At 39.8% G+C, this 26,141-nt stretch overlaps 1 protein-coding gene across 24 annotated transcripts in view; it reads right to left on the bottom strand.

Moving 5' to 3' along the window:
* Positions 1-26,141, bottom strand: part of Phcl-1 (pH-sensitive chloride channel 1) — an 87,271-nt gene that overhangs the window by 5,332 nt on the left and 55,798 nt on the right. For 7 of the 24 annotated variants that reach the window (XM_072009728.1, XM_072009730.1, XM_072009733.1 and 4 more), the window contains 8 exons: positions 18,880-18,944; positions 17,793-18,013; positions 16,591-16,673; positions 16,358-16,498; positions 11,393-11,485; positions 9,015-9,167; positions 7,553-7,767; positions 1,736-1,786 (listed from right to left, as the gene is read on the bottom strand). In XM_072009728.1, the coding sequence (XP_071865829.1) occupies positions 1,736-1,786; positions 7,553-7,767; positions 9,015-9,167; positions 11,393-11,485; positions 16,358-16,498; positions 16,591-16,673; positions 17,793-18,013; positions 18,880-18,944 (1,022 nt within the window). Of the gene's footprint in view, positions 1-1,735; positions 1,787-7,552; positions 7,851-9,014; positions 9,168-11,392; positions 11,486-16,357; positions 16,499-16,590; positions 16,674-17,792; positions 18,014-18,879; positions 18,945-23,490; positions 23,644-26,141 lie in introns of those variants that run through there. The other 17 variants (XM_072009736.1, XM_072009739.1, XM_072009748.1 and 14 more) reach the window with 8 other exon arrangements.

Genomic DNA, 26,141 nt, shown 5'->3' with positions numbered 1-26,141 from the left:
GCTATTATTTACTTCTACCTTTCGTTATACAGATTGCTCGCCAAATTCATCATCCCTTGTGATCATCGTCGATACATTTGGCCAAAGGTATCTGTGAATTTTGCGGCATTCTGTAAAGCTTCTATGCAGTTTCATCGTTCTATGCAACACACGCAAGTAGTTGATCGTGCACCGTTTCAACTGTACGGAACAACGGCTACGTTTATGCTAGGGACAGGAGGAGAATAGAAAGAATGACAGAGAGACGCAGGAGAAATTTTCTCGTCGTAGTGTTTGTGGGTGGATGGTTGGATGGGAGAGAAGGACCTCGGTGTATCCAAAGGACAATAGTGTGAGAAATAGAGCAAGAAAGAAGGGACAGAGGCAGAGAAATGGTACCAGCGTAGGCGGTAAGAGTACAGTTACCAAAGTAGAGATTGGTGGAGGTGGAGAGAGGCGTTCGTCGATGAACATTAACATTTCCGATTAAAATATACAGCGTGGATTTCCTCCTATCTTGGATTTCTTAATACCTCGGTGATTTTTGTCGGTACAATGAACTGTATCAAAACAGAGTCGCTTACTTGGTTTAGAAAGACGAACATTGTGATCCGATCATTTCGATTTTCTTCCTTCGGAGTCATCTTTTCCGAGTTTCCGAAGATATCGACGTTTTTTTAGAAATGGGACTACGTATTGTTTATACATCGATCGACGCGTCCTTTTATACCTTACGGAAATATATCAACACGTTTGCATATTTGAAAATAATTAGTTCGAAAGATGTGCGGTTTTTAATCTTGTTTACACTTATCATAGGAAAACTAAAAAAACACGAACAGTATTTATAGCATTCTTGCGTCTTTCAGACGGCAAGTCCAAGAAACGTACAGTTAAAATATCTTTCATGGTAGATACACGGAGTACGTCGATATTTTCTTGCGGAGAGTAAAAGAAGAAATGTATCCACCGATCGGTACAAAAATACGCAATCTCATTTTAAGGAAGATCAACGATCTCGAGAAGTAGAAAAGAACGACTTAGAGGATAAAAGCTCATGAATCGAAATATTTGTCGTTTCGAACCAACCGACTTTATCCCGACCCAATTTTTCGTACCGGTAAAACCATCCAACGTGTTGTACAACCCAAGACAGCGGAACACTCTGTACACTAAATTTTTTAATTTCTAATTCCTATATATGTGTATATATAAATATATATACATAAAGGTAAAATTTAAATTCATCGGAACACCTCTGCTTGTGAAAAGCTGTTCTATAAAATGCGTAGCGAAGGGAGGCTAGAGAAAGATAAAGGTTCCTCCCGTTCTCTCGAATCCATAGCATGAGAGAACGAGTGCTCGTGTTACAGTGTGTAAGGTATACTCGAGAGTGTCAGGTAGGCGTGTACGTATATGTGGGTCTACGTGGTTCGTCAGGACGCGGTTAAGACCTTGCACGTGCACACCACTTTTTCCTTTGCGGATGGTGATATCACCAACGAAAGAACGAGAAACAGAGAGAAAGAGAAAATATGGAGAAAATATGGAGAAAAAGAAAGGTTACACCGGCGTAGCACGGTTTTGCCCGTATTTCGAGGCAATACGAATTCGAAAGTCATCTGTTTCGGCGGACTCCGAGACGAGGACAGGTGTCGAACCGTGTCGAATCGACGGTTAAGAAAGTAATCCGTAAGGGTGAAACGCGATAACGCGCGAAGTCGTGACCGCGCCCTAATGCTATGGGGGGTCTTACCAAGGGGCTGGCCAATATTATCCCTATCCTGCTGAGCACCGCTGGGAGCCGCTGTAACATCACAGACACCAAACAAAGAGACTTACTCACCAACATTTCCACCAACCAAATTCTTACTAATCGTGTGTGTGTAACAACGTGTTTATCTTTCTCTTATCATCGCTTTTCTCTTTATTGTTCGTTCTTTGCTTTCTTTTCTTGTCTTTACTTTTGTTTTTTTTTTTTTTTGTTTGTTCTGTCGTTTTTACGTTTTTACAGGACGGGGAAGGTATCGTTCGTATCTTTTCTTTTTCTCGGTTTTTCGCTTTTTTTCCTGCTCCTTTTCTGGTATCTCTCTCGTTCTAGTCGTATTTTTTTTTTTGTTCTTTCGTAGTTTCTTTCGTTATCGACACGCGATTATCACGCGACAAAGTTACTCGAGAAGCCGTTACTCTTGGATTCTCCGACGTGAGACTTGCGACTTTTACGTTCTTACGATCGAATACCACCGTGTGATTATCGTCGTTCTTCGACGTCCAGTTCTAGTCTAATCGATCTATTTTTATTATCTGCCTCCTCGACAGCCTGTTTTATAGCGCTCGCGAAAACCTCTACCGCGACTCAACTCTCGTTAACTGAATTCTCGTTAGCGCGTTACATCCTTTCTGTGTTTCTCGTAACTGACCGTTTTTTTTTCTCGAAAAATTAAAACGATTTAAGATGCACGAGGCTGATCTAAAGATGCCCGTCGTCGATTACTATCGTCACGTTAGCTTTGTTCACATCTAATCCATTTACGATCACGAATCGTCGATCGATTGTATTGTACATGCAAGAAACACAAACACAATACGATCTGCCACAGCGGAGTAACAACCCTGGTCATTGAATTTCTCGCGATCCCGACAGAACCGTAAAAATGAAAAGAGGAGGTAATTGGCTGTACGATCGTTGCGACACGGCGATAACTCGTGCGTGTGTATGCGTTACGAACGTATGAATTCGTTTTCGAATCTTTATTGGCTCGAATCTTTGTTAAATGGAATCTAGAATCAAATTAGAACGAAATTGATTGCTCTGTACAAAGTTCCGCTAAAGTGCATAACGTCTGTACATAATATACAGTTACATATATTTGAATATATTCGATGATATAGAAAATATTCCTCGTTTTATGTCTGCATTCCGAGCGTACAATTATTTGTAACTCTCATTGTACGTATAAAGAGACTGACGAATATATTTCAACATCTGTCATTGGAAACTTTTACGAATACATTACGAGTGTTATATGAAACTCTGTGAAATTTCATTAGCACTGTAACGAGACACGAGACTGTCATAATTACATTGGTCAAATTCGAAACTAAACTTCGAAAGGTTGTATAGAAAATGTACACTTGTTTAATGAGACATTAATATACAGCATTAGCAGTGGTTTCAAACGTATATACGCTCGTACGCTTTGAATAACTTTCAAAGTATCTGGACATTTGCTTCTCTTCGATATGCAGTTGAATAACCAGTTGCCAGAAAAGAAAATTTCTAATTGTTCTTGCTTTTATCATAGATATTATAATGTATGTACGTTACGATTATATTACGACATGATGAATAATCATGATAGTTATGTCTCATTACAGTACTAATGAAAGTTCAAAATATTTGCTATAACATAAATGACCTGTTCTCCTCGATCAAACTATTTTACGTAGCATTTCTTCATTTTTCAAGACAGGTTGGAATATTTAAAGTTCCTCGTTTCCTTCATCTCTAAAATAAAGTTATATGGTACTGTTCGATAAGAAACAACGATCAAATATTTGAAATCGAACGAAGAAAGACAAAGATGATGGAAAATAGAGAAGAGGACGATAAAAAAGCTTCGATCCTCTTCAGTTTCAAAATGGTAAATAAGACATTTTAATTAAGGAGGACAGGATTATAATGTATTCATGAAAAGTTTCATAGAAGTAGATCTTGCAGGGTGTTCGATAATTTCGTTAGTCACGATATCTCGCGATCGTAACACGCAGACACGCTGGAGAGAAATTTTCCATAAAATGATCGAGTATCGGAGACGATGGTGCGCGGCTATACCCGAGAAAGAAAAAACCGTATCGCTGTTCGGGTTAAAGATTGTAAGAATAAAGATTAGAAAATAGAGAAGATTATATAGAGAACAAGAGGGGGGCCAAAGAGTGTGAAATTGTTGGAGACATGCAAATACTGCAGCCTCGATCGAACCCGACGAGAGTACGAAAAGTTCTTGAAAAATCTTACACGAGACCGTCATCCTCCTTTTAAATTTCACGTTACATACCATCGCGTACTATTTACTATTTCATACTTACGACTCAAGTTTTAATCTGAACAAACGAACCGTGGATTTTTATGCATCCAAGGATAATCTAAAAGCGTTCAAAACGCGCATAATACGTTCAAGTATATGAAATATAGAAAGTTTGACGCCCATTACGATACGTAGTAGGCAAAAGCGAATTTCCGTTTCTATTCTTTTATTCGTTTTGTAGCTAAAAATTTGAATTTTGTTGAAGTGGTCGCCACTTCTAAGAAAACTCTACATCTGGTCTTTAGTTTTCTCAAGCACTGAAGCCATCGACAGCGCATAGACAAAAGACTGCGTCGAAGGCAAACCATAAACGGTACACATGCAACGTTGGCTTCAGGGTTTTCCAGTCATAGGGTAACGCTGCTAGCGTGCGGATCTGGATCAGCTCATATTGTATTCCAAACTTTGTACTTACACTTTAATATTCAAAATATATATATATTTTCTACCTTAAAATTTATCCACGCGTTCCTTTGTATTCACATACATCCAATAACCTTAACAAATTTGCATAAATATCCGCGGTCTACCAATAAGATAGAATTTCCAGAGACTATATTTTACTGTTTACTCGTGTGCCGATTTCTCAAGAAAATTTCCTACTTTTCACCGTGTGTTATAACGCACGAATCTCGTCGATCGTATTGCGAAATTGGGAAGGAAATAAGGTGTAAGTCCTTTTGGGAGAAAGAGACAATCGAAAGAAACTATATATAGACATAGGCGTAGAGTTTCGAGAGATGCAGCGATTATTGAGTAACAAACCATACCGTGTCTGTGCAATGTTCACGCCAACGAGATCACATGTGCGAGATCAACGCGATGAGAACGCGATAAAAAAAAAAAGAACTTTGTTTATCTTAGCGATTACTCGATATAACGCGCGATATCTTCAAAGCACGATTCCATTTCTGCAAAATCGAAGCGATTTGACGGTCGATCCCTGTTCAGGAGATAGAGAAAAATCGTGCTTCGATGAATTTTTATTGCGTTCACATCAAATTACGCTTTCGTTCTTTACCTGTTTTTTTTTTCTTCGTTTCTATACTCGTACACCTCGCGTGTCTCGCGACAAAATTGGCGACCGTCCGCGACGTTCTTCTTTAGACAGTTAGGATTTCTCGACACATTCCACGATTTTCCAGAGACGATGTAGAAATGCATTGGCAAAGATCACGAGAGAAGCGAGCTAATCTTTTAGAACGTATGGTTACGTATCTGTTGCATTGTCGCGTAAGTTCCTTTTGTATTTATACATATATTATGCACATTGTGCGGGAGAAATTTATGCAATAACCCGGTAGATAGCTGCATTATGTATACTGGTTTAGAACGATATTCTTTTATTCTTTTATTCTTCGAGATGTTTTCCCAAACAGATTTTTAGACTTTTTATACCGATTTGTTGTATGCATATTTATTAATATTCGAGGGATATTCACCATCTTTTTAAAGTGAACAAAATGAAAATCACGCGAGTTATATATAATTATATTAAAGTTCCTCTAAAACAGAATGTTTTCTACCGGCTGACACGACGCTGGTTATTCTACTTATTCGAGGAAATTTTACATAATGGCACATAAATGGCGTAATTTTCATTATTTTCGCTTAAAAAGAAAAAAGAACGGTGAATATTCTACAAAAGTTGATGAATATACGCGAGAAAAAAAGCGATACAAAAAGCCTCGTAATTTCTCCGGGGAAAGATCCCGAAAATTCGTGAAAAATATCGTTCTAAAGCAGTATAACCCGTTAATTACGCTGCGTGGCTTCCGTTTAATTTTTTTCACCGATGAAACGCGACCAACGATCTGCTTGCCTCTCTCGTTACGCGTGAAAACGAGAAAGTTGAATTTCGCGTGGAACGAAAAAGGTGCCGTCCGATCATCGACGAAGGACAAACTCGGTGTTAATCGAGTCGTCGAATGGAAGATGCACTGTGGTCGACTATTGCGAGTGTGTGTATCGTCGTCGTCTGCCGAGATAAAAGAAAAGTCTATGGTACTGGTGATTACTGCGCGAAAACGTAAATAGCGAAGGATTTCGACTGTTCGGTGTCAATCGCGCGATCAATTCCCTCAAATGGAACTGGACGCGCGCTTCCTTTACCCCTGGCATCCATCGAAGATGCTTTCTCTTGTCCAAGTGTCGTCGTGGAGAATATCTAACTCTTGTTCCACTTCGAATCATACGTACGATAAAAAAATTCCGCGATCCCAGCCACAAGAGTATGAGATTCGTCGATTTGTTTCTCGTTTATTCTCGCTGGCGATTACTTGGATTGGTTGACGAGTCAAATCGAACTTTCATCGGTTTACGAGAGAAAAGGTTCGCGATACTTGAGGGCTCGCGTTATGTAGCGTGAAGGGAACGTAATAATAAAAACGTAATGATCCTAGAAACTGAAAACTCGAAAGGGATTAGCGTGGAGTCGATTGAAATTACAAAGTAATAAAGAAGCGTGGGTTCGTCAAAGAGACGGAGACAGAGAATAAATACTACCTCTGGTAATACGTTCTCCATCAAACGTAACAGCGCCAAATCGACTACGAATATTAAAGTAATGCGAAATGTAAAACGTCATCGTACGAGTAGAAAATATATGGGAAAGTTAAGTACATCCGACGCGAAATAAACTGATGCACGAAAGTATCGGTTTGCAATATTCGTCCTGTTTTTATATTTCAATTTTATCACGACGTATGTAATATAATGTGTAAGAACAGGATGAATTTATGTTACAATCCCATACTTTACTCCCCAAAATAACGTTTCTTCTATTCGTTATCTCTTATCGAATAACAAACGAAATATCACTTTTTTATTTTCGATTGATATGATATTTATACGTACCTTCTCGCGTATTCGTATCGTAACATTTCGCATCTCAGAAACCTTAATATCTTTAGTCGGCATACTGTTATCGCGTTTCCGTGGAAAATCTACTGCCAGGCGTAGCAAGTAGGGACGAAGGCGCGATAAGAAACGAAAAAGAAACGGATGAGATCGAATACGACAAAACCAAACGCGGAGAAACAAGAAACGACGAAAACCAAGAGAAGAAGGTACAAGAACGGACTGAATCAAACGAAAGAGAGAAACGACACGGACGAAAGTAAACAGTGGACACAGTGGCGAATGATTGGAAGATCGTAAACCGGTGGTGGTGACAAAACGGCAAATATCAGGAGTAAAACGTATAGACAGAATAATGTAACAGAATCGGAGAAAGCGAATCTTAAGACTCGAGGGCATGAAGCGTCGCTCGTAGGTTTCGGTTAAATCATAGTAAACAATAAGAACACGGAAAATAGAGATAGCCAGAAGGAAAGACGAGAAACAAAAAAGAAAAGGGACAAGAAGAGAAACAATAAAGACAGTGGGTCGAAAACGTACGAAACGTATAAGTGTGGGAAATAGAAATATGCAACGTGGTGTCGGCGTGGTATCGACATCGCGCGCACGTCGCTGAGCAAAAGTACCTGGGTGACAGGATTCTCTCCAGGACGATAGACGACATTGTGCATCGGCCGTTTACGGCCGACGTAATTCACGCAGACGAACTCGAGCAAGCTGGCGTAGATGAAGCACATACAAACGCCATCCCACACGTTCATGGCAGTTAAGTTCGACACGACGGGCAGCGTCGAGCGGAAACCGTTCGACGTCGTGAAGAAGTTGAGCATCGTCGTCACACCTGCGAACAGTTCGTTCCCGCTTTTTGTTTTTTCTTTCTTCCTCCATCTCTTTCTTAACGACATCGGCTCCTCCGCCTTACTTCTGCGCAATACCAACTTTTAAGATTAGTTTCTTTCTCTCTTGAGACCTAATTAAAGAAATTACTTCCCTCTGATTCGCTTCTTAAAAGTCGAACAAACGGATAGAGTACTTAGTCGTAGGGACGAATTCTCTTTCTCTTTCATTTCGCAAGACAGCTGTAGAAACCATTGGAGATTTAACGCGTTGACTGCCACGCGAATTTGATTATATATATATATCTTACCCTGAAAGCCGCGATACGTTGAAATACAGGCTGTAACAAGAACATGTCGCGATGATCGTACACCTAAAGGCAACGAGAAAAATTCGTCCAAACATACGCTTTGTCCGTCTTCGTTTGCGAGATGCAACGAATCTTCTGTTCCGATTTCGCGTCGTCCAGTCATCTTTGCAGAAGATGCTGAAAACGTTGCGTTTGCATTTACCACGTTGCATTTGCAGGTAAATCTGTGGACGTGTTGTCATGCACCCGGTTACACTCTGAACGGCTGCTGGCGTTTCCCTAATTTCTTGAAAACTTTCTTGTATCCTAGACTGTAATATTTCAACAATTTCGATAGGTGCTACGTACACAATAGATTCGTTATATCTCAAAAACGAAGAAGACAGATGGAGTGTACGTTTGTACGAGAACCCTTCCCATTGTTTTAGTACAGAAGTGTACAATCAGCTGCTGAAGCGGGTCCCACATGTTCTGGTACACCCTGTATATTCGGATGTCGAATAAATCTTAAACCTTTTCTAGGAATTACGAACTTCATACCAATAATTTGCAATGATATAATTAAACCAAATATCCATTCTATCTAATAATTTTCTGCCATTTATCGGATGATGCCATTGTTCCATCCACTAATTTCTGTTGTTTCTGAGCAAAAAAAAAAAAAAAAAATGCGATCTCAGAAAGGGCTCCGAGACTTATCCGACAACTCAACGTTTTATCCTGGAAGCTGCAATACATTAAAATACACTGTACCATAACGATTAATTTCTCTAGCTATATTACACTATATTTGTGCACTTTTCTCTGACAATGTTATCCAAATCATTCACATTATGAACACAATTTTTCTAGTTCTTGAAATGTATCTTATTTTAATCGCGATGCGGGTCATCGATGACCACCGTGGTAGTCAACCTGTTAAAAGGCATAGTCGAGCTTACCGATCATTACTCGCGCTGGCACCGCATTCCATTCAAGCCAGAAGGTTATGAAGGAGCTGGTCACCAAAATGATACCCGGGATGAAGACTGTTGTGAAGTAGAAGGCACGATCTCGCGTAAAAATCAGATCCACCTTCAGGCAGCTGTAGTTACCTATTGTGCGTTACATTCACATTACGATTCTATCATTGCGCTGACGCGAACAGCGAGCAATTAGTTCGATGGCGCTAAACAAGCGATTAGAATGTGAGATTATCCTTCTAAACGATATGGTTAAAGATAAGTTTAATGGAGAATCAAAGCAGATGTTTTTTAAAGTATCGAATTATTTTCCTAGATTCTTTAACTTCGTCGTGACATTATCTTCAGTCTCGTCTTATTTCAATTTTTCTCTTTGCTTGGTAAAACACCGTCGAATTTCGCACTAACAGTGAGACGACCGTAATCGACGCTCCAAAAAAATGTTCGTTTTGTCGACGAGTTTCCTTGGCTTACTTTGAATCGGTAAATAATTCTGTTTGCGCAATGCCGCAGGTAGGCTGATATCGGCATTCGTGGATCTCCCTCGGAGAACTCAACTTTGTGACAAGGGGGACATAAACGAGAGAAAGAAAAAAAAAAGAAAAAAATAGAGTAGGAACAAGAGGTCACTGTCGTGTCGCCAATCTTTCGCAACGAAGCTCCACATTCGCGAAAGCGTTTCAAGCCGAGCTAGATCCTAACGCGTGAACAGGATGAAAGTTTAAGGGAACAGGTGAACGTGAATCGAGGGACAACATCCAAGTCTCAAATAATAATTTATATCGAAATCAACGCAACTGATAAGACCGAACGTACCAGGAGAATTGTTTCAATTATTTCGCATAACCAATCGTTGACCATCGAGAAAAAGAATCAGGAAATGGTGATGTGCGTAGCGAAAAATTGATCTCGTCGATTGAAATTCAACGGTCCAATGATGCTGTACGATCTCTTTTCGTGGTATGAATAAAAAAAAGAGAAAAAAAAAGATGACAAAGAATGGAGCAACTATAATGAAGCAGAAGCGAAGCATAGGCTAAACGATTGAAACAAATACGGTTCGAATCACGTCCAGCATGTAATACTCGTATTTGGAACTAACGTGTATCATGGTAGGTTGAACGCTAACACGACTTACATACGGTTCAAATACTAATCTTTCGTAACGTTCTAAAGCACGATCTTCTGTCAAGCGGTTAACAATCAAGTGTGACATATCCCTATTAGAAATGCTAGAAATATCTCGATGTTGGAATTTTTAATCACTTGACAAAGTCGCAGGCGATAAGACGGTCCGCTTCGACCCTTTGTACTCGTACAGCTATCTGTTGCCATGGAAATCTGTGTAGGAAGAGTGTTTAAAAATTCCTTGTTTATGCAACGTTTAATTCGATATACGTTCTCACGATTTTATTTTCGAAAAAATACAGTGGCTCGCGAAAGTATCTATTTGAACGCTTAGCATAGGATACTTTTACGTGTATATATTTGATGTGCTATATAAAACGTTTTGAAATTTTATTGCCACTATAATGGGATACGACTGTAATGGTTAGGTATATTGGTAAAATTTAATATCAACGTGAATATATATGTAGAACGTGTAAGATGTTTATTGCAGACATGTGTTTAGTTAAAGATTATTATGTAACATAAGTAGCAAACGTGAATTGCAAAGATCCGCTAATATGTGAATATCGGATTGTATATATAAATATTGTGCCATAATAACGTAATTGACCATCTTCTTATTTCCAACTTGTAAGAAAACAAGATTCGCATCAACGCTTTTATTTAACCATTTTCACATTTGCTTGAAACTCGATCAATATTCATAATTAGTCGAGTTTCGTTATACTAATGAACTTTCAAATGTTTCCTATCGCATGACGTATCCGTGTGTCATTTCTGTAAGTGTTGGAGCACTTTCATGAGCTACTGTACGTATATGGTTCGTCATAAAATAACGCAAATCGAGTACAAGGAGTTAAAGCTACCGTGACATGACGTTCATAATACGTAACACATCGGATCTATTACTTGGGACAATGTTTCCCAAATTCCTCTATCGTGGACAGTTCTTTCTTTTTTCCTATATTAATTAAGCGAACAAGCAAAAAAGAAAAAATACCACAATTTCCTTCCCCGTCCAAGGAAGAGGACGATTTGGGAAGCAGCAACTCTGAGTGTCTAGGCCTGTCTCATGAGTTGGTAAGCTTGGTCCTGTCTCTCTCTCTCTCTCCCTTTCATAGCTTATCTAAATCTCTTTCACGCGGTCTTCTTTTTTCTTGTGAATATCATCTCTTTTTTTATTTTTTTATAAGAAATACCGTTCATATCGAAGGGGAGGATTTTACCTTGCTCCTCAAATCTGCGCTGGCACAGCGAACACTTTGCGTCCCCAAATTCATCGAACTCGTCCTCGTAGTCGACCACGATCTGTCCCTCAGCTGCAACAGAACAGCCCACGATCTTCCTTCCTCTCTTCTTTCTATCTTTTATTGTATTTATTTTTTTTTTTACTTTTCCTTCTCTTGTTTTCTATTTGCATCTCGTTGTCTTTATCTTTTCTTTTTTTGCTTTTTTTCATATCGCTGTCGAGGGGACGGATAAATCTTGATCTCGAGAGAGGCTCGATCGATATGGCTCTCATGGAAAAAAAGAAAAAAAGAAAACTCTGGCGTTTCTTGGAAAAGAATTTCGTGTCAGGAGCTCCAGGAGGGTATCGAAATGTCAAGGATAAGTGGAACGGTATTCGTACCGTATGAATTGAAGCGCGCGCTGAGAATTTACTTGCTACACTAAGACGCGTAGCCTCTTGATACTGATCAGCGAGGAAGGTTGAAATACCAATAAATGCAATTAACAAGTCTAAGCTAAATCTTTCCTCCGCGTGTTCTTTTCTTTTCTCTCTATTCCTACAGTGTGAAAAGTGAGTCGTATTTTTGCGTGAACAACGAGAAGACGAAACAGCTGATACGTGTGTAAAGGCTGTATGTAAGTTCGACAACAGTTTGATTTCGCGATGTGTATGTGTGTTTGTGTATGTGTGAAGCGTAAATTGACGAAAGGCAAGGACAAATTTGGCGGTGTAGAAAAGTGTAGAGATTCGAAGGTGTGGCAAGATCTATCCGTCCTCCTTGTTCGTTGTCACATGCGGCCGATTTTGATTTTCTATTCTGCGACGATTAAAATTCCGACAACGATGTCTTCAACGATGTCGAATACGAAATAAATTGTGTCTGAATTGAACGGGCACAGAGGAAATTTAATCGTTGGGCTAACTAGACCAAGCATTACCCGCATACCGCCATGGTTGATCCCTTTAGGGTAAAAGAGAAACGCGAGATAAATTCCTTTCAGTCAAGTCTTACGACGTCAACCTGTCCAATCAGTGACCGTTCGTCTTAAGAGCATCGAATTTAGAAAATTTGTCTGGATTAGGTGAAAGAGAAAAGCCGCTCTCTCTCTCTGCGACCTGAAACGAAAACGATCTTTCACCTTGTTTCACGTTAATGGTTAGAATAGGTCGATTTCTTTTTGGGAAAAAATAGAGGCGAAATGGTGTTCTGTGTGGTTTTCACTCCACAAGCTGCAGGTATCACGCTTTCGACAAAAACGTTCAAGCTTCTCACTAGTTGCGAAAGCTGTTTAAAGAGCTTATAAGCGACCAAAGTAACGATTACGAAACAATTAGCTCAAACAAGATATCTTGAATCGTTAATTACAGAGCTATTAGCGACGCATTCCTTTTTCATTTTTGCCTTTTTCTTTTCTTTTCTTTTCTTTTTTTTTTTTTTTTTATTCTTATTGTAATAGGAAAAAGTCGTATCCGAATGTCGTACTAGTAATCGTCAAAATTATCAAGATTATTTATCCAGCAAAGCAACGAGAGGCTCGTGTTCACGAGTAAGATATATATATGTGTGTATCATTCTATAATATGTATATGTATATAATTTGAAGAAATTCGCGACGACACGACGGTGCGAGGAACAGAGCATAGGAGAAAGATGGCATCGGTGAGGGCATTAATGTAATATTAGGTCACTGAAAAATTGAAGGCCTCACCCCAAAAGCAAACCACGGCGGGTTCGGTTATAAAGCGAGACAGGAACCAAGGTTGCCAATATGCACTTTCTAGAGGACTATGTATATTAATCTAGATAGGTATATATTCACATCTAAATATATTAATGTACAAACATATATATAAATATCTGTATATACACACGTAAAGAGAGAGAAAGACAATATGTGTACATACAAGAAATGTATCTACGCCAACTAGAAAGAAAGGTAGAAACAAAAACGAACGTTTCTTATTTTTTTTTTCTTTTTTCATAGTTCCGCTACGTCGCATGCAGAGTTCATTCTTTCTTTTAGATTTTTCCTTCTTTTCTTTTTAATTCTTTTTCGTTGTTCCAATTAATCGTTCCATACGCGCACGAATCTATCATAGAAAGTTAAGCATACGCATTCTCGCGTTCGCTCGACGCGCCGCTTAATAAACGTTCCATAAATTTTCGGGTCGTATCGATCCCCGCTTTTCCTTCGTTATTCGAACCTATTACTGCGGGATAAGCCAACAAACTCACGAAAACATTTCACGGTCCTTTGTTAAATAAAGCGTCCTATCGTAGTGTCATTCCGATTGATGCAGTGCAAACAAGGTCAGGCATCGGGTAGAAATTAGCAACGTCACATCGATGTGCACGGCGCATGCATTGCGACTTACCTGGCGATTTAAGGAACGATCGTGAACGCGGTGTATGGAGATTCGTCGTTCTGATGACCGTTGGAAACAAAGACAGAGAAATGAAATGCGAGCAAAGGGGATGAAGAAGAAAGAAAGTTGGCAAACAGGCCGATGAGCAGAGAGGGGCTGATGAGACAGCAGAAACGAGGAAACTTAAACGATTGATAAATATGTTTTCGACTGAAAAAAATGCGAATCCGAAAGAAAGGGGACGATAAGAGAAGCTCGAAAACGGACGCCGTCGAAATTCCAAAGGGGAAGATAACGGTGAAATCTCACCCCCTTTCGAATTTCGGGACGAAGAAATTTCATCCCTCGCGCGGCGCCTGTATTTTCAAGAGAAACGAGAGCTTTCGCGTGGATCAAGCGCAGATCAGACAAAGGCGACGTTATAGGAAATGGCCGATAGTTAGCAGGTTAGATAAAGGCGAGGGTATCGGAAAAGACGCGAATAATACTAGGAATCATTTTTCGGTAATGCCAGCCGGATTTATTGATCCGGTGGCGTAGTCCTTGGAAACGATGCTGGAATTTTCCAGGAATGCAGCGAAGGTTTAAAGGATGCAGCGCTTCAGGTGCATCGACCTACTACTAACGAGTGATTGCGATTCTTCCTTGAATATTCCATAGGTATTACGGTTTCCAAATTCAGCTACAAGGTATACGACTGTACACTCTTCATCTTTCTATCGCATTTTTCCTCTTTTTTTTCATACGATATCTTTTCATCGTTCACTTTTCCCGACATGTTTTCTAACGTAGCAAAACTATCTGGTCAGGCATCGGATTCACATTGTTTAGGTCATCCTGAAAATTTCCACGATTTTCCAAGCATTCAAAAGATATTACGCAGCACCTCGTATGTTGGATTATATTTCTGGACATTAAAAGTTTCGTGTTTATCATGTATTAATAATCTTGAAAAATCTTTTACAAGATCGATAGATCCAAACAACTTTCGAATTACCTTGTTTCACCATCGAGAAACCTTTAGCGACCTTTGTCCTTGAATACCCTTTGAATAACCTTTAAACGACTTTAATGATCATGTATCTATGGCATCTTTTGAAGTCACTTTCATTCCATCGGTTTCCTAAATAATTCTGTTAAGGACCTGATAAGAACACTTTTGGGAACAGCAGGATCCCACAAACGTTCTGCTTCATGTTTATATTATCAGTAGATTAGGATAGAACCGTTTAGAAGTAGCAATTTGATTTTAGCTCTGGGATAAGCGACATCAGAATTATTAATGAAAAGTGGCAACGAGGAAAGATATTGCAACATTGTCGTTTAGCTTTAAGGAACGTAAGATACCTGTATTCAAAACTAAAGGAAAGAAGTTAGAAACAAATTACATCCTGAAAAAATGATACAAATTTTAGATAATTAAGAGTTGCTTTAAATTTATCACATTTGCACGAATATATCGACTCTTCTTTGCATATCGTGGACGATTTTATTATTCAAATTCCCGAAACTTTTTCAGCTAACTAATTCAGCTCGATTTTATCAACAGCATTCAGATTATAAAATTACGAACTTATCGTCAGTATATCATTATGAATTTGTTATATTTCTGTAACTCTTGCAAGTAGTTTGGACAAATTTTTCCTGTATGCTAATACTCGGAAACTCTTTGCTTTTACGTTTAAACAACCAGACTGAATTTTAACAGAGGTGCACACGTTGTTTCGAAACACGTGGTTCAAAGTCGCGAAACTTTCAAAATGACCTATAACGATAATATAAGTAGGCATAGTCGCGTCAGGTCGTATAATAGACAGTACAATAGTTCAACTCGAGAGTCTTCGAGTGCGTACACAAGCGACACTAAAATCGTTTCCGTGGACTAACGAAATGGCCGTGTTTGGTGCATTGCAACAGTACAGAAGCGTGTCATTTAAGGATGCAGTAAAAATCATAAAAGAGAACTGATAGCGAATAGAAAATGGTATAGTCTCGGCGTCATTTTTTTCTCTGATTGGTTTCGATTATTTGTAATAATTCGATGATAACTCGATAGACCTAACGATGCATTTACCATACTCCAATATCAATAGTATCATCGCACAGTTCAAACAGCTGCCTCAGACGACGAGTGGAAGATCATAGCGATGTAAATCATAATTTTCAGAATCTATTTCTCTCACAGTTAATTAAGCTACAATTTTATTCTCCATTGAGATATTTTATTTCATCGATATGAGAAGATACAATGGATTTCTCATAACGATAAATAGGCGAATGTCCAGGAAAATTCTTATCAACTGAATGAAAGAAATAAATATACTAAAGTAGAATAGTAAATATATATAATAGAAAACGTAGAACGTTGTTAGATAAGAAATAGAAATGAACGAATTCACGTGACTGAGCCAGTTTCTAGCCAGTTACATCAGATTTTGAGAAATGAAATACGATACAATTGTCAAAACTGAACGATGATACTTAAAAGATTCTCGTGTTTCAATTATCATCGCTGCCTTCTTTTATCCTAAGTTTCTTTCCTTAATTTCAAGTATTCCCTTTAATACAATAAACCGTTGGTTTCACAACTCACCTCTCCAGCTTACTTTGATCGGACACGTGATTGTCTGGTTCTTAATGAGGTATGCGTTCAGCGACGTTAGACTAGGACTCTTCCGCAACGTACCCTCGTCGTTTTTCCACACGTACGTGATCGCCGATTGCTCGTACGATACTAAAGAAGAAGGCAGAAGATTAAGACAGGCTGCACAGAGAAAATGTTATGTGATCAATTTTAAGAAACGTATTCTTGTAATATTCACTTACTGCTCTCGATCGCGAATGAACACAGTGGGTCATCGAAAGGGAAGATATTAAGTCTACCCTGGCAGGATAGGATGAGATGACGCCTATAAGATCGAAAGTTCTTCGTGAAATCGCGAATGTCGAGCCTGATAACATGTTTAATAAGATTATCCAAATCGACGAGTTTTAGACTTCATTTTAAACTTTAAACTTTAAACGTGGTAATCTGCGTTATCAGCATGTTGTGTTTCGTTAAGGACACTTTCTTACTTTCGCTTTCTCAGCGCGGATAAGGAAAGACCTTCTTCTCAGATTCGCGCTGAAAACACGAAGCAGAATATTCACGGAACATTGGAACAAGTCACGTGTTAATATTAGGTGTATGCAAAACTTTTAGTCTTTTTCTTTCGTCTCCTTCGATTTATATATGACACACGTGTTACGAATCGATGTTCGAAATATTTTCCGCAACATTTCGAAAGTGCTGGTCGACTAAAGACCGACTAAAAGCGATAATCTGTCGGTGTGAGACCTGAAGAGTACGCCGCGTGCGGAAGAACTTCCCAGGCTGTGTTAACACTTTACCGACCGATAGCCGACTAATCGGTTTTTTGTCGCCGACATTTCTCTTTCTCATTATTTGAGCAGTAATTTATTATTTAGTACTAAGGTACCTTTCTCAGTTGCGTCAGTTGCGTTGCTTTGTAAGCTCCCTACAGTTTTATACCAATTTGAAAAACTTACCGTTCGCGATGAACGAAAAGAATGGTATTGGAGAGTCCAAAACGAAACAGAACCGGCGCCAGGGAGAATCTGCACCTGAGCTGCCGGTCTGACGTGCGTATGCTGTTGAACCGCTAGTAAGTGTCAGTAAAGTGTTAAGCAGAGCGATTACAGCCACGTGCGACCTAACGCTCTCGTCATCGTTTATCTTGCTCAAGATAGTTTCACGCAGTTATTGTCACCGATCGATCATCAAGTTGGCGTTTCAAATGCGTCAATACCGACCAGACAAATGGAAGGAAAGGTGACAAATGATATCGGTAGAAGGTAAAATTTTACACGAACGCCCGATGAAAAGACTAAAACTTTCGCGTACACGCAATAACGCGATCGAAAGCCGAAGGATCAGAAATATGCTGTTCCAAATAATCACCGTAAAGTCTAGATTCCCTTTTAATATAGAAACGCATCGGCTTGCAATAGAAAATGGAGATAAATACCGCATAAGGTAGTTGACCGTGCCGTTGCGATATATCCGAAGGGCAAAATGAACTGGTATGAGCGGGTCCTTGAAGTCTCCGTGCATTATGAAGTACGTGTCCGGCAACCAGATATCATCGTAATGATGAATCGCATTCAAGTAATCGTACTGCGACCGATTGCTGTATCGTAATCGCGGGTCGTACCACTGTTGTTGCAGCAGGAATTCCACCTCGTATTTCTGTCGATAAAAGAAACGCAAGGACCGTTACGAAATTCCAACGATCATCGTCGAATGAAATATGTAGAGGGGCACGTGCGTGTCACGTTTTAACGGCCTTGGCGCACCTGGTGTCCACGAAAGATTTACGGTGACGCGTTTCGCTATTTCTCTCGTACGAGGATAAGTTTCGACGAGTTAACTTATCTCATCGAAAGGATGAAAAATATAAAACGAACTGCTTGATCCACGATACGATAAAACCAAGGTGTGAAAATTACGCTGGTTTTCATGAAAAATGAATTTTTTGGGGAAATTTTAAGGTATAACTGTTATTTTTAATTGCTAATACAAACGTAGCGATATTTAAATATTTCTATTACCCTCGCCCGGCAACGAGTTTGAAATTGAATATTTATCTCGTTGGAAAAACGCATTTTTTAATCTATGAAATTAATGCAGAACGTTAATTATTTGACAATATCCCACGCGAAGCCAAAAATCTTGCTCTAACTGTACTTTCACCGTCTCCCATTCAAACAAAAACGAACAATTCTGTTCTATAATTTTTACAATTTTCGAGAAAATTTAAGAAGTAACTGTCACTTGTGGCCCCTGGTATAAATGCAGTTATAAATACAAATTTTTCATCCTAATCTTTATAATGATCACTCAAGAAGCGAGTCAATTCTTACGCCATTGTAGTTATCTGTAGATTGTTTAGCTTTAGTTCTGTTTTACGTTTCTAAACTATGCGAAACCAAGTGCAATTTTGTAAGCCATCAGGCTGAAATAAATAAACACGATAGAATAGGAACGGTGAATCGGACAGACGCATAATATTCGTACGCATGGACAGATTTAATGAGAGAAAATTGGTCAATTACCAAACTGGACTCGTCGGGAGAAGCCAAACTTAGCAAGAGCACGCTCACGTTTACGGTCAAGGTTCCTGAAACACAGTGTACGATTGAGATTAAAGGTTCCACCGGGCACTTGTTCGAAGCAGTCACCAGAAGAGCACGCTAATTCGAAAAAGAACATTCTTCGGAGGGGAGACATCTCGCATCGGGAAAGGGAATCGGCATTACTCAGAAAGTTGCTGGCTAATCTTTTAACTTCGACATAGTCTCACTTGCAAACATCGGTTGAAACGTGTTTGACATCAAGCGGTGGCAAAGCAGAAATAGTCTCGGTTTCCCTAACTCGTGCGAGTGACTTGTAAACCGATCGATCGATCGAAGGTACACTATGGTTTACGAAAGCGTTTGAACCTGCTATGAGACAACTTTTATGCCGCGTATCGCGTGTGCTCTATAAAACAACACATTTTGAAAATTCGTTGCCACTGTAACGTGACGTGACTGGCATGATCATATCGAAGGAAAATTTCAAAGCGATTCCAAAATGTACATACAAGTCGCGACATATTTATTGCAAATATATATCGGATAAAAAATTAGTACGCGACATGAACAGCCGTCTCAAGTATACAACAAGTGTCAAACATCATCTTAGGGAATATTTTATTAATGTTTATTAATGTAATGGATAATTGACTCCTTAACAAGTTTTCTGATGAAATATACAGGGTGTATGGTAACATTTCAAGGGACCCATCTCAAGAGTAAACAGCAGGCACGAAAGCAACGAAGGAAGTTCATGCGAACACGTGCTGTCTGACTTATTTCTGCGTTTCGATAATCCGCAACTGTTTACCCGAAATGGCCACTCTCGCTTTGTACGCAAGTGTTGCAATCGTCGCGTCGAAGAATTTCTCAATCTTTCAAACATTCCACATGTACGTAGAATAACACAGACCGAGTGAGGCCGTTTCGAACACGTTCCCTGAAGAGAAGCGCAGTTTCGGATCATTGAAACGCTAAAAACACAAAAATGGCTATAAATTTGAAAGAAGATCGGATGGAACACGCGTTCGTACAAACTTTTTTTATTATTTCTACCTCGTGTTCGCTGTTGTAGTGTTACCACATTCTCTGTATATTTGTGTCAAGTATCTTACAATTTTACGTATATCTTCGAATGTATTTCAAACTTTATCGATGCATGTATAATCACGCAAGTCTCGTGACGTGAAAAAGCAAAGGAAATTGGAAAATGTGCAAGTATAACACACGTAATACTCGCGCATAAAGCACATGTACGAGTCTTGGAACGCTTTCGTGAGCCTGTGCACGTACGATCATCCCGATCTCAACACTTGAAACTTCGATCCCGAGTTTCGGTCTGCGATCCCGAGATCGACATGTTGCTGTTTTTCTCTTTCTCTTTTCCTTCTCTACGCCTTGCCAGAAGCCGTTGCTTGTTATCGCGAAAGCGTCATTAGAGCCATGCTGTGCATATGCTGCGACTAAATTTCGTGTTTGTATATTGTGTGAAGCTCGTAGTCGGAGAGTTAGGACTCGAGAACCGGTCGTCGAGAGGCGCGATAGCACGGCGACATTCGATCGAGAAGAGGATCGCTCGCAACGGAAACGGAAACGGTAACGGAAATGGAAATGGAAATGGAAACGGAAACAAAATGATCGTTGCAGCGATGCTCCGCCGGGCGAACGGTTTCATTTTCGCTGCACGCCCTTGTCTAATCAATGATGTGCCCGATGCGCGGTGTTTCTCAGGGTGGAACGACCAATTTGCACCGGCACTGTTCGCGTGTCACGCGTCTAACGAGTCCTAACCACCGATCCGATATAATTGCCAACGCATACCACTACGGCAAAGACACGGCAAAACGCGATTGCGTTTGATAAGTTACGTAGTACGGTGTCGTGAAATACGGATGGAATATGGGGCAAGGATGGAGCGTGATGATATTTAGAAATCGTATCTCGACGATCGAGGAACAGCCTGTTGGCAGCGGCTCTCCGCGACGAGGTGTCGTCTTCAGCGATAGAAACATTTTCGCCGATATCAACTGCTTAAGAAAGTGTGCAGGATGTGTCAGGCAGTTGAGCCGGGTTGTAGCTCGACGTCGACGAGAGATAGCAAGAAATTGTAGGGGAGAAAGTTAAACGGCGTGATAAGATTTCTATGTTCGTAGGTGCTCACTTTTTTCTAGTACGCAACGATGCGCCGGCAAAGCGCAAATGCACTCTTTTTTTAAACGACACTCTGTAAGTTTTCGTTGACCGTTCGGTGGAAACTTTGAATCGTCTGCGAGAAGGTATCAAGATACTTGGGTCGACGAACGCTTAGTTTAAAAGATATCTCGATTTTAACTTTGCGAAACTGTGTATACGAGAAACAAGGAGAGGGCGGAGTGGTTGTGTTCGTGTTTCCCTTGCCTCTTATACGTTAAATTCGGTGGAATTGAAATTGAAATATCTTTTGGATTAAGCATTTCTCCATCCGAGTGTCTTGGAGTACTTTTTTGCAGAGAATTAGAAAATGCATCGAAAATATTACGGAGTTTCATTCAAAAGAACAGCTCAATTGCGATTTCTCGGTGAATCGTTGCATACTAAGAAGAACCGAGTACCTACGAACATAGATTATATCGTGTCATTCAACTTTTTTCCGTACTGTTTCTCTCTATCTCTCATCAATCTCGAGATATCACTCGACTCGATTCCGTAACGCATCTTGTACAGTGAAGAACATAATTGAACCTGTTCTATGAACCATTTTTTATTACCCTAACATTGCAGGTATACAAGAAATTCATACGATAGACATATTTCGTGCAATTGAAGCTACGCTAAACAATTTTTGTCCGATGCCTAATGAGAAATATTCGTGGGTTTAAGTGTTTTTCGTATTGTACAACCATAGTTTGATCGTAAAAATATTTAGCAGAAAAATTGATTAGATTACAAGACTCTTATGAATCTCCACTGGTAGCGATTCTCGAATTGCAGAGGAGAATCGAAAAGCGATAGAGCGAAATTGATCTTGAGCCAAAATCTTGTACAAACTATAGCAAAACGCATTGAAGCAATGCTAAGAAGCTAAAGAATTTGGAATAAATGAAAGATCGACTAAATATAAATATTTCTTATTGCAAGCAAACAAAAGACATTGGACAAATTGAAAAATCGTTTAGCTTATCATTAACCATGCAAAATATTTCTGTTACGTTTATTTTTCGTATACCTTAATGTCGATAGTAAATAAAAAATTGTTCGTATAAAATTCGTGGTTGTTATATCGTAATATCGGTACAGTTATGTTCCATACTGTATACCAGGATTATGCAGCAGACAATAGAAAAAAAAAAAAAAAAAAAGAAATCAACGCGTTATCGAACCGTGAACACGCCGGTTTTCCTGCTGGTTTTTGATAACAGCCGCTCTATTATTACGCCGGTGAAACGAGCAACAATCGGCGGGGCACATCGGACACGAACGTTGCCAGGCTCGAAAAGAATGTCAGATACCGTGATCGGTAAGCAACGCTTTTACGTCCTCTTAACACGAATGTCCCGTTTCGAGCTTCGCGTCTACCAACAACACAACTTTTCTAGTCTTTCTTATTTATGCTGTTCGAATCACGAGCCAACGTTTTACGAAGTAACGTGGTAACGTAAAAGGTTTTATTCAACCGAGCTGCCGCGAGTATTCTGATTGTGCGTGTGTTTAAGATCGAACAGTCGAAGGGTTTAGGTCGAACAACGTTTACACGCCTCGCTCGAATCGTCCGTGTCTCGCAACACGTCCAAGATCACGTTTATTCGAGCGAAAAATTGCAACTCGAGCTCGATCGAAAAGTTTTCTCAACACTAGAACTATTTTTCATATGTATCTAAAAAAAAATACGTCGCACATGATCGGTTGCAATTAAACTGCTGTTACAAAGCTAAACCGATACAATCGCTGATATTGGCACATGTCGCTTATATTACTAAACCAACACAAATTATACATAATATATATATCTAGATAATAATTTTATACGCGGTCAATGCTATTTATCATCACGTTTCGTTTCGACAGAAGCGAACGTTAATATCACGAGAAATAGCGACGTGTTTTTAACGATTCAAAGAACGAAAAATCAGTCGCTTTGACCAGAGTTTGGTAGTTCTAGTGTTTTAAAAATATAGGGACCGAGAACCGAGAAAAGCTTTCAAAGAGCAGAGTCTTGTTGCTTTTGCCAACAAGAATATACATGGAAGCAGAAAACCGTAGTGGTTCCACTAAAAAATCGATCGACCTATAAACCCTCGTACGGAAATTCGACTAGCAACCCATTCAGGATTCCATATACGCCCGTACGTTTCAACAGTGTCCTCCGTTATATACAGCTATACACGGTACACACTGTTACCGATTACGTTCGCCGGAGAATCAAGGGCTTCGTTCAATAAAATAATAAAGTCGAAAAGAATGAACAGAGACGGACGAAAGAGGCAGCAACGAGACGCGAAAGAGAGGAGAGAACGCGGCGAACTGAATGGGTCGGGTCGGAATGAAAGTCGTGGTTGCCTTAATTATTTCTCTAGACGAGGTTACGAGAGAAGTAAAAGCAGAAGGACGGACCGCGAAGGTGGGTGCGAAGGTGTTGGTGCGACGTGTAGTGGTTATTGTTCTGGTTCTTGTACTGGTTCTTGGGGTCGTTAGAGGAGGTCGACGACCGGTTCGACAGGCCGGTGGCGTCACCAGGCCATCGCATTCCGCAGCAGAAATCCGCATCTGTAACACCCAACAACCCCTTGCCCACGTCTCATCCTTTTTTTCGTGTAACTATCGGTCAATGTAACTGTTCGATCCTGCGCTCGCCGTCTACTTGTTCTTCCTCGAATTCCGCATTTTTCCTTTCTCTTTTTCTTTTTTTTTTTTTTTTCTTTTGCAGCACGGCATTCCAGTATACGCGATGGAACGACAATAACAATAACGACAGCAACGACAAATTACTGCGGTAGAAGAGAGGGTAGAAATACGAGGCAAAGCTCCGACGTACATAAATCACCGATATCCGTGTAACGACGATTGCGAGTACTATCACGAAGATTCTAATATCCTCGCCGAAAGATTGTTGGTCTTTCGTTCGATCGATGATCTTCTTGATTTAAATTATGACCGAAAGATCTACATGCGCGTACGTCCAAGTAGCATATAGTAATAATTTGATTTATTTTGCAATCTTCGGACAATCTTTAAACAATCTTCGATTTCGATCGCGATACAACGATAAAAGTAGGAATTGCGAGTTGGTAGAAATACGACACATTTGCTAGTTCTAATGTTAAATTAGATGAAAAGTCGACGAATCGTTGAACGTGTTGAAAAATGTACGACATTTATGTTTGTACGGCACGTTATGTATGAGATTCCTTAAAGTTATTTTTCTACCTTCCCTCTATTGTATTATTCTGTTTTCCCGAAGTTATTATCCTTAGAACAAGAAAATGGTTATCTCATATTTCCATCCTCCCTTCCGTGTCTCTGTTGGGAAAAAAAACATTTGAAAAAATATCCAGCTTTCCGTTAGGTTCTTGACAAATAGCTTTTCTACGAGCGATTCGTTATCCGATCGAACAGCAAAAAGAATAGCAACGGGAATGTGAAGGTTGTATTCATTTCGTAAGAGTCTGAGTGTGTGAATTTCTGTGACACCCAACAACTCTTGCCCACGTCTCATCTGGTTTCTTCGTGAACCTAGTTCCGCCTAACGATGTCAACACCTATCACGAAATCGAGTATTTTTGGGGAGGGGGAGCTTATGAACGTTCCACCTCGATCGAATCGATAGGAAAACAGCACACCCCTATCGACAACACAAATATTTTCAATGTTGATTTTACCATACAAACACTGGTCAATTTGTTCAAGTAAACGATAAGGGCGTGCCGATGGATTTTCAATTACCGGACACGACCAATTGGCTCGCGACCTATTTAGGCTTCCCTTGCCAAATTCTTCGCGAAAACGTAACCTCGAAAGCGTTAAACACACATTCTACCTGACCTTATTTGTCCCTTTCTCGGATTCAGGATGTTCGATTAAATTGGCAAGAAGAAAGTAGAAAAGAAGAAAAAAAAGGAGTGAAGTTTTTTTTACAAAAAATGGTAAACAAAGTGAGAAGCTTTGCAGAAAATCAAAGTGACGGCATGAAAAGCATAATTGCACCAGTGCTCGCAGCCTTTATATAAATAATTTTTTATTTGCCACTAAAATTACGGTGTAAAGAAGAAATAGACATAACAGAAACGTTTTGTACGAATATTTACCGTACGTTCTTCTCTTTTCTTTTTTCTAATCTGCAGAAGAAAATCGGCGATCGTTCGAGCGAAATTCGCTCGATTACTGCGTCAAAAAGCTTCCACGAACTATGCCAAAACGCGTTAAAACAATTCCAAGTGCAAAGGATTTCGCACGAAATTCTAGCAGATTGTTGGTAAAAACAAAAACGACACAAAGTCGAGTACTTCGTGTTGCGGATAAACGAATTAAAAAAATTGTTTCTACTAGCATCAACTTGTACGAGATATTTCTGTTATGTGAATTTTTCGTGAATGTCTAATTTCAACGGTAAATAAGAAATAATTTATATAAAATCTGTTGCTTTTATAGGTTCAGTTACGCTCGTCGCTGCATCTCGAAGAAAAATCAGGAAGCTGCACAATTGCGCCGCGCCAACTCGTTCCGGTGAACTTCAAATAATGCAGTTTCCATGCAGTTCGACTTCGTATCGCGTTTGTTTTGTTAGCGACGCGACTCTTCACCCTCTGTACTCATCACGGATTTCATATTCGTTTTGTACATACTTTGCTCTTCAATTTTCGTCGCGCAGTTCGTTACTTCCTTTCGAACTGGTATCTATCTAAGTTACGCGTTTGAAAATTTCTCCCTCTTTCTCTCTCTCTTTGTTTCTGCCATCTTCTCCATCTTACCAGGATGTTTGCGTTTATTCTACCACGAGAACACGAAGAAGATGTGTACTTAGCACGAAACAAGCAATCAACGTGTTTCTTTTGTCGCTGCAATTGAAAAATGTTGCGCCAACGTAGCGGGGAAAAGTAAAGGGAAGCGATACACGTGGCTTGTTTTCTCCACCGATTCTCGAGACTCGTCGCCATTCTCTTTACATCTTGCATCTCGCACTTTCGCGAGAAAGCGTGCTTTCTTTACATTCGCCGGCTGAACAAATGATGCCGGTGCTCGAGGGCGCCGTGGCAACTTCCCCGTTC

This window comes from Bombus fervidus, chromosome 9, assembly GCF_041682495.2.
Source record: "Bombus fervidus isolate BK054 chromosome 9, iyBomFerv1, whole genome shotgun sequence".
NCBI lineage: Eukaryota > Metazoa > Arthropoda > Insecta > Hymenoptera > Apidae > Bombus > Bombus fervidus.
Note: the sequence above shows the minus strand (reverse complement) of the source record. Positions and strands in the feature narration are given on the sequence as shown.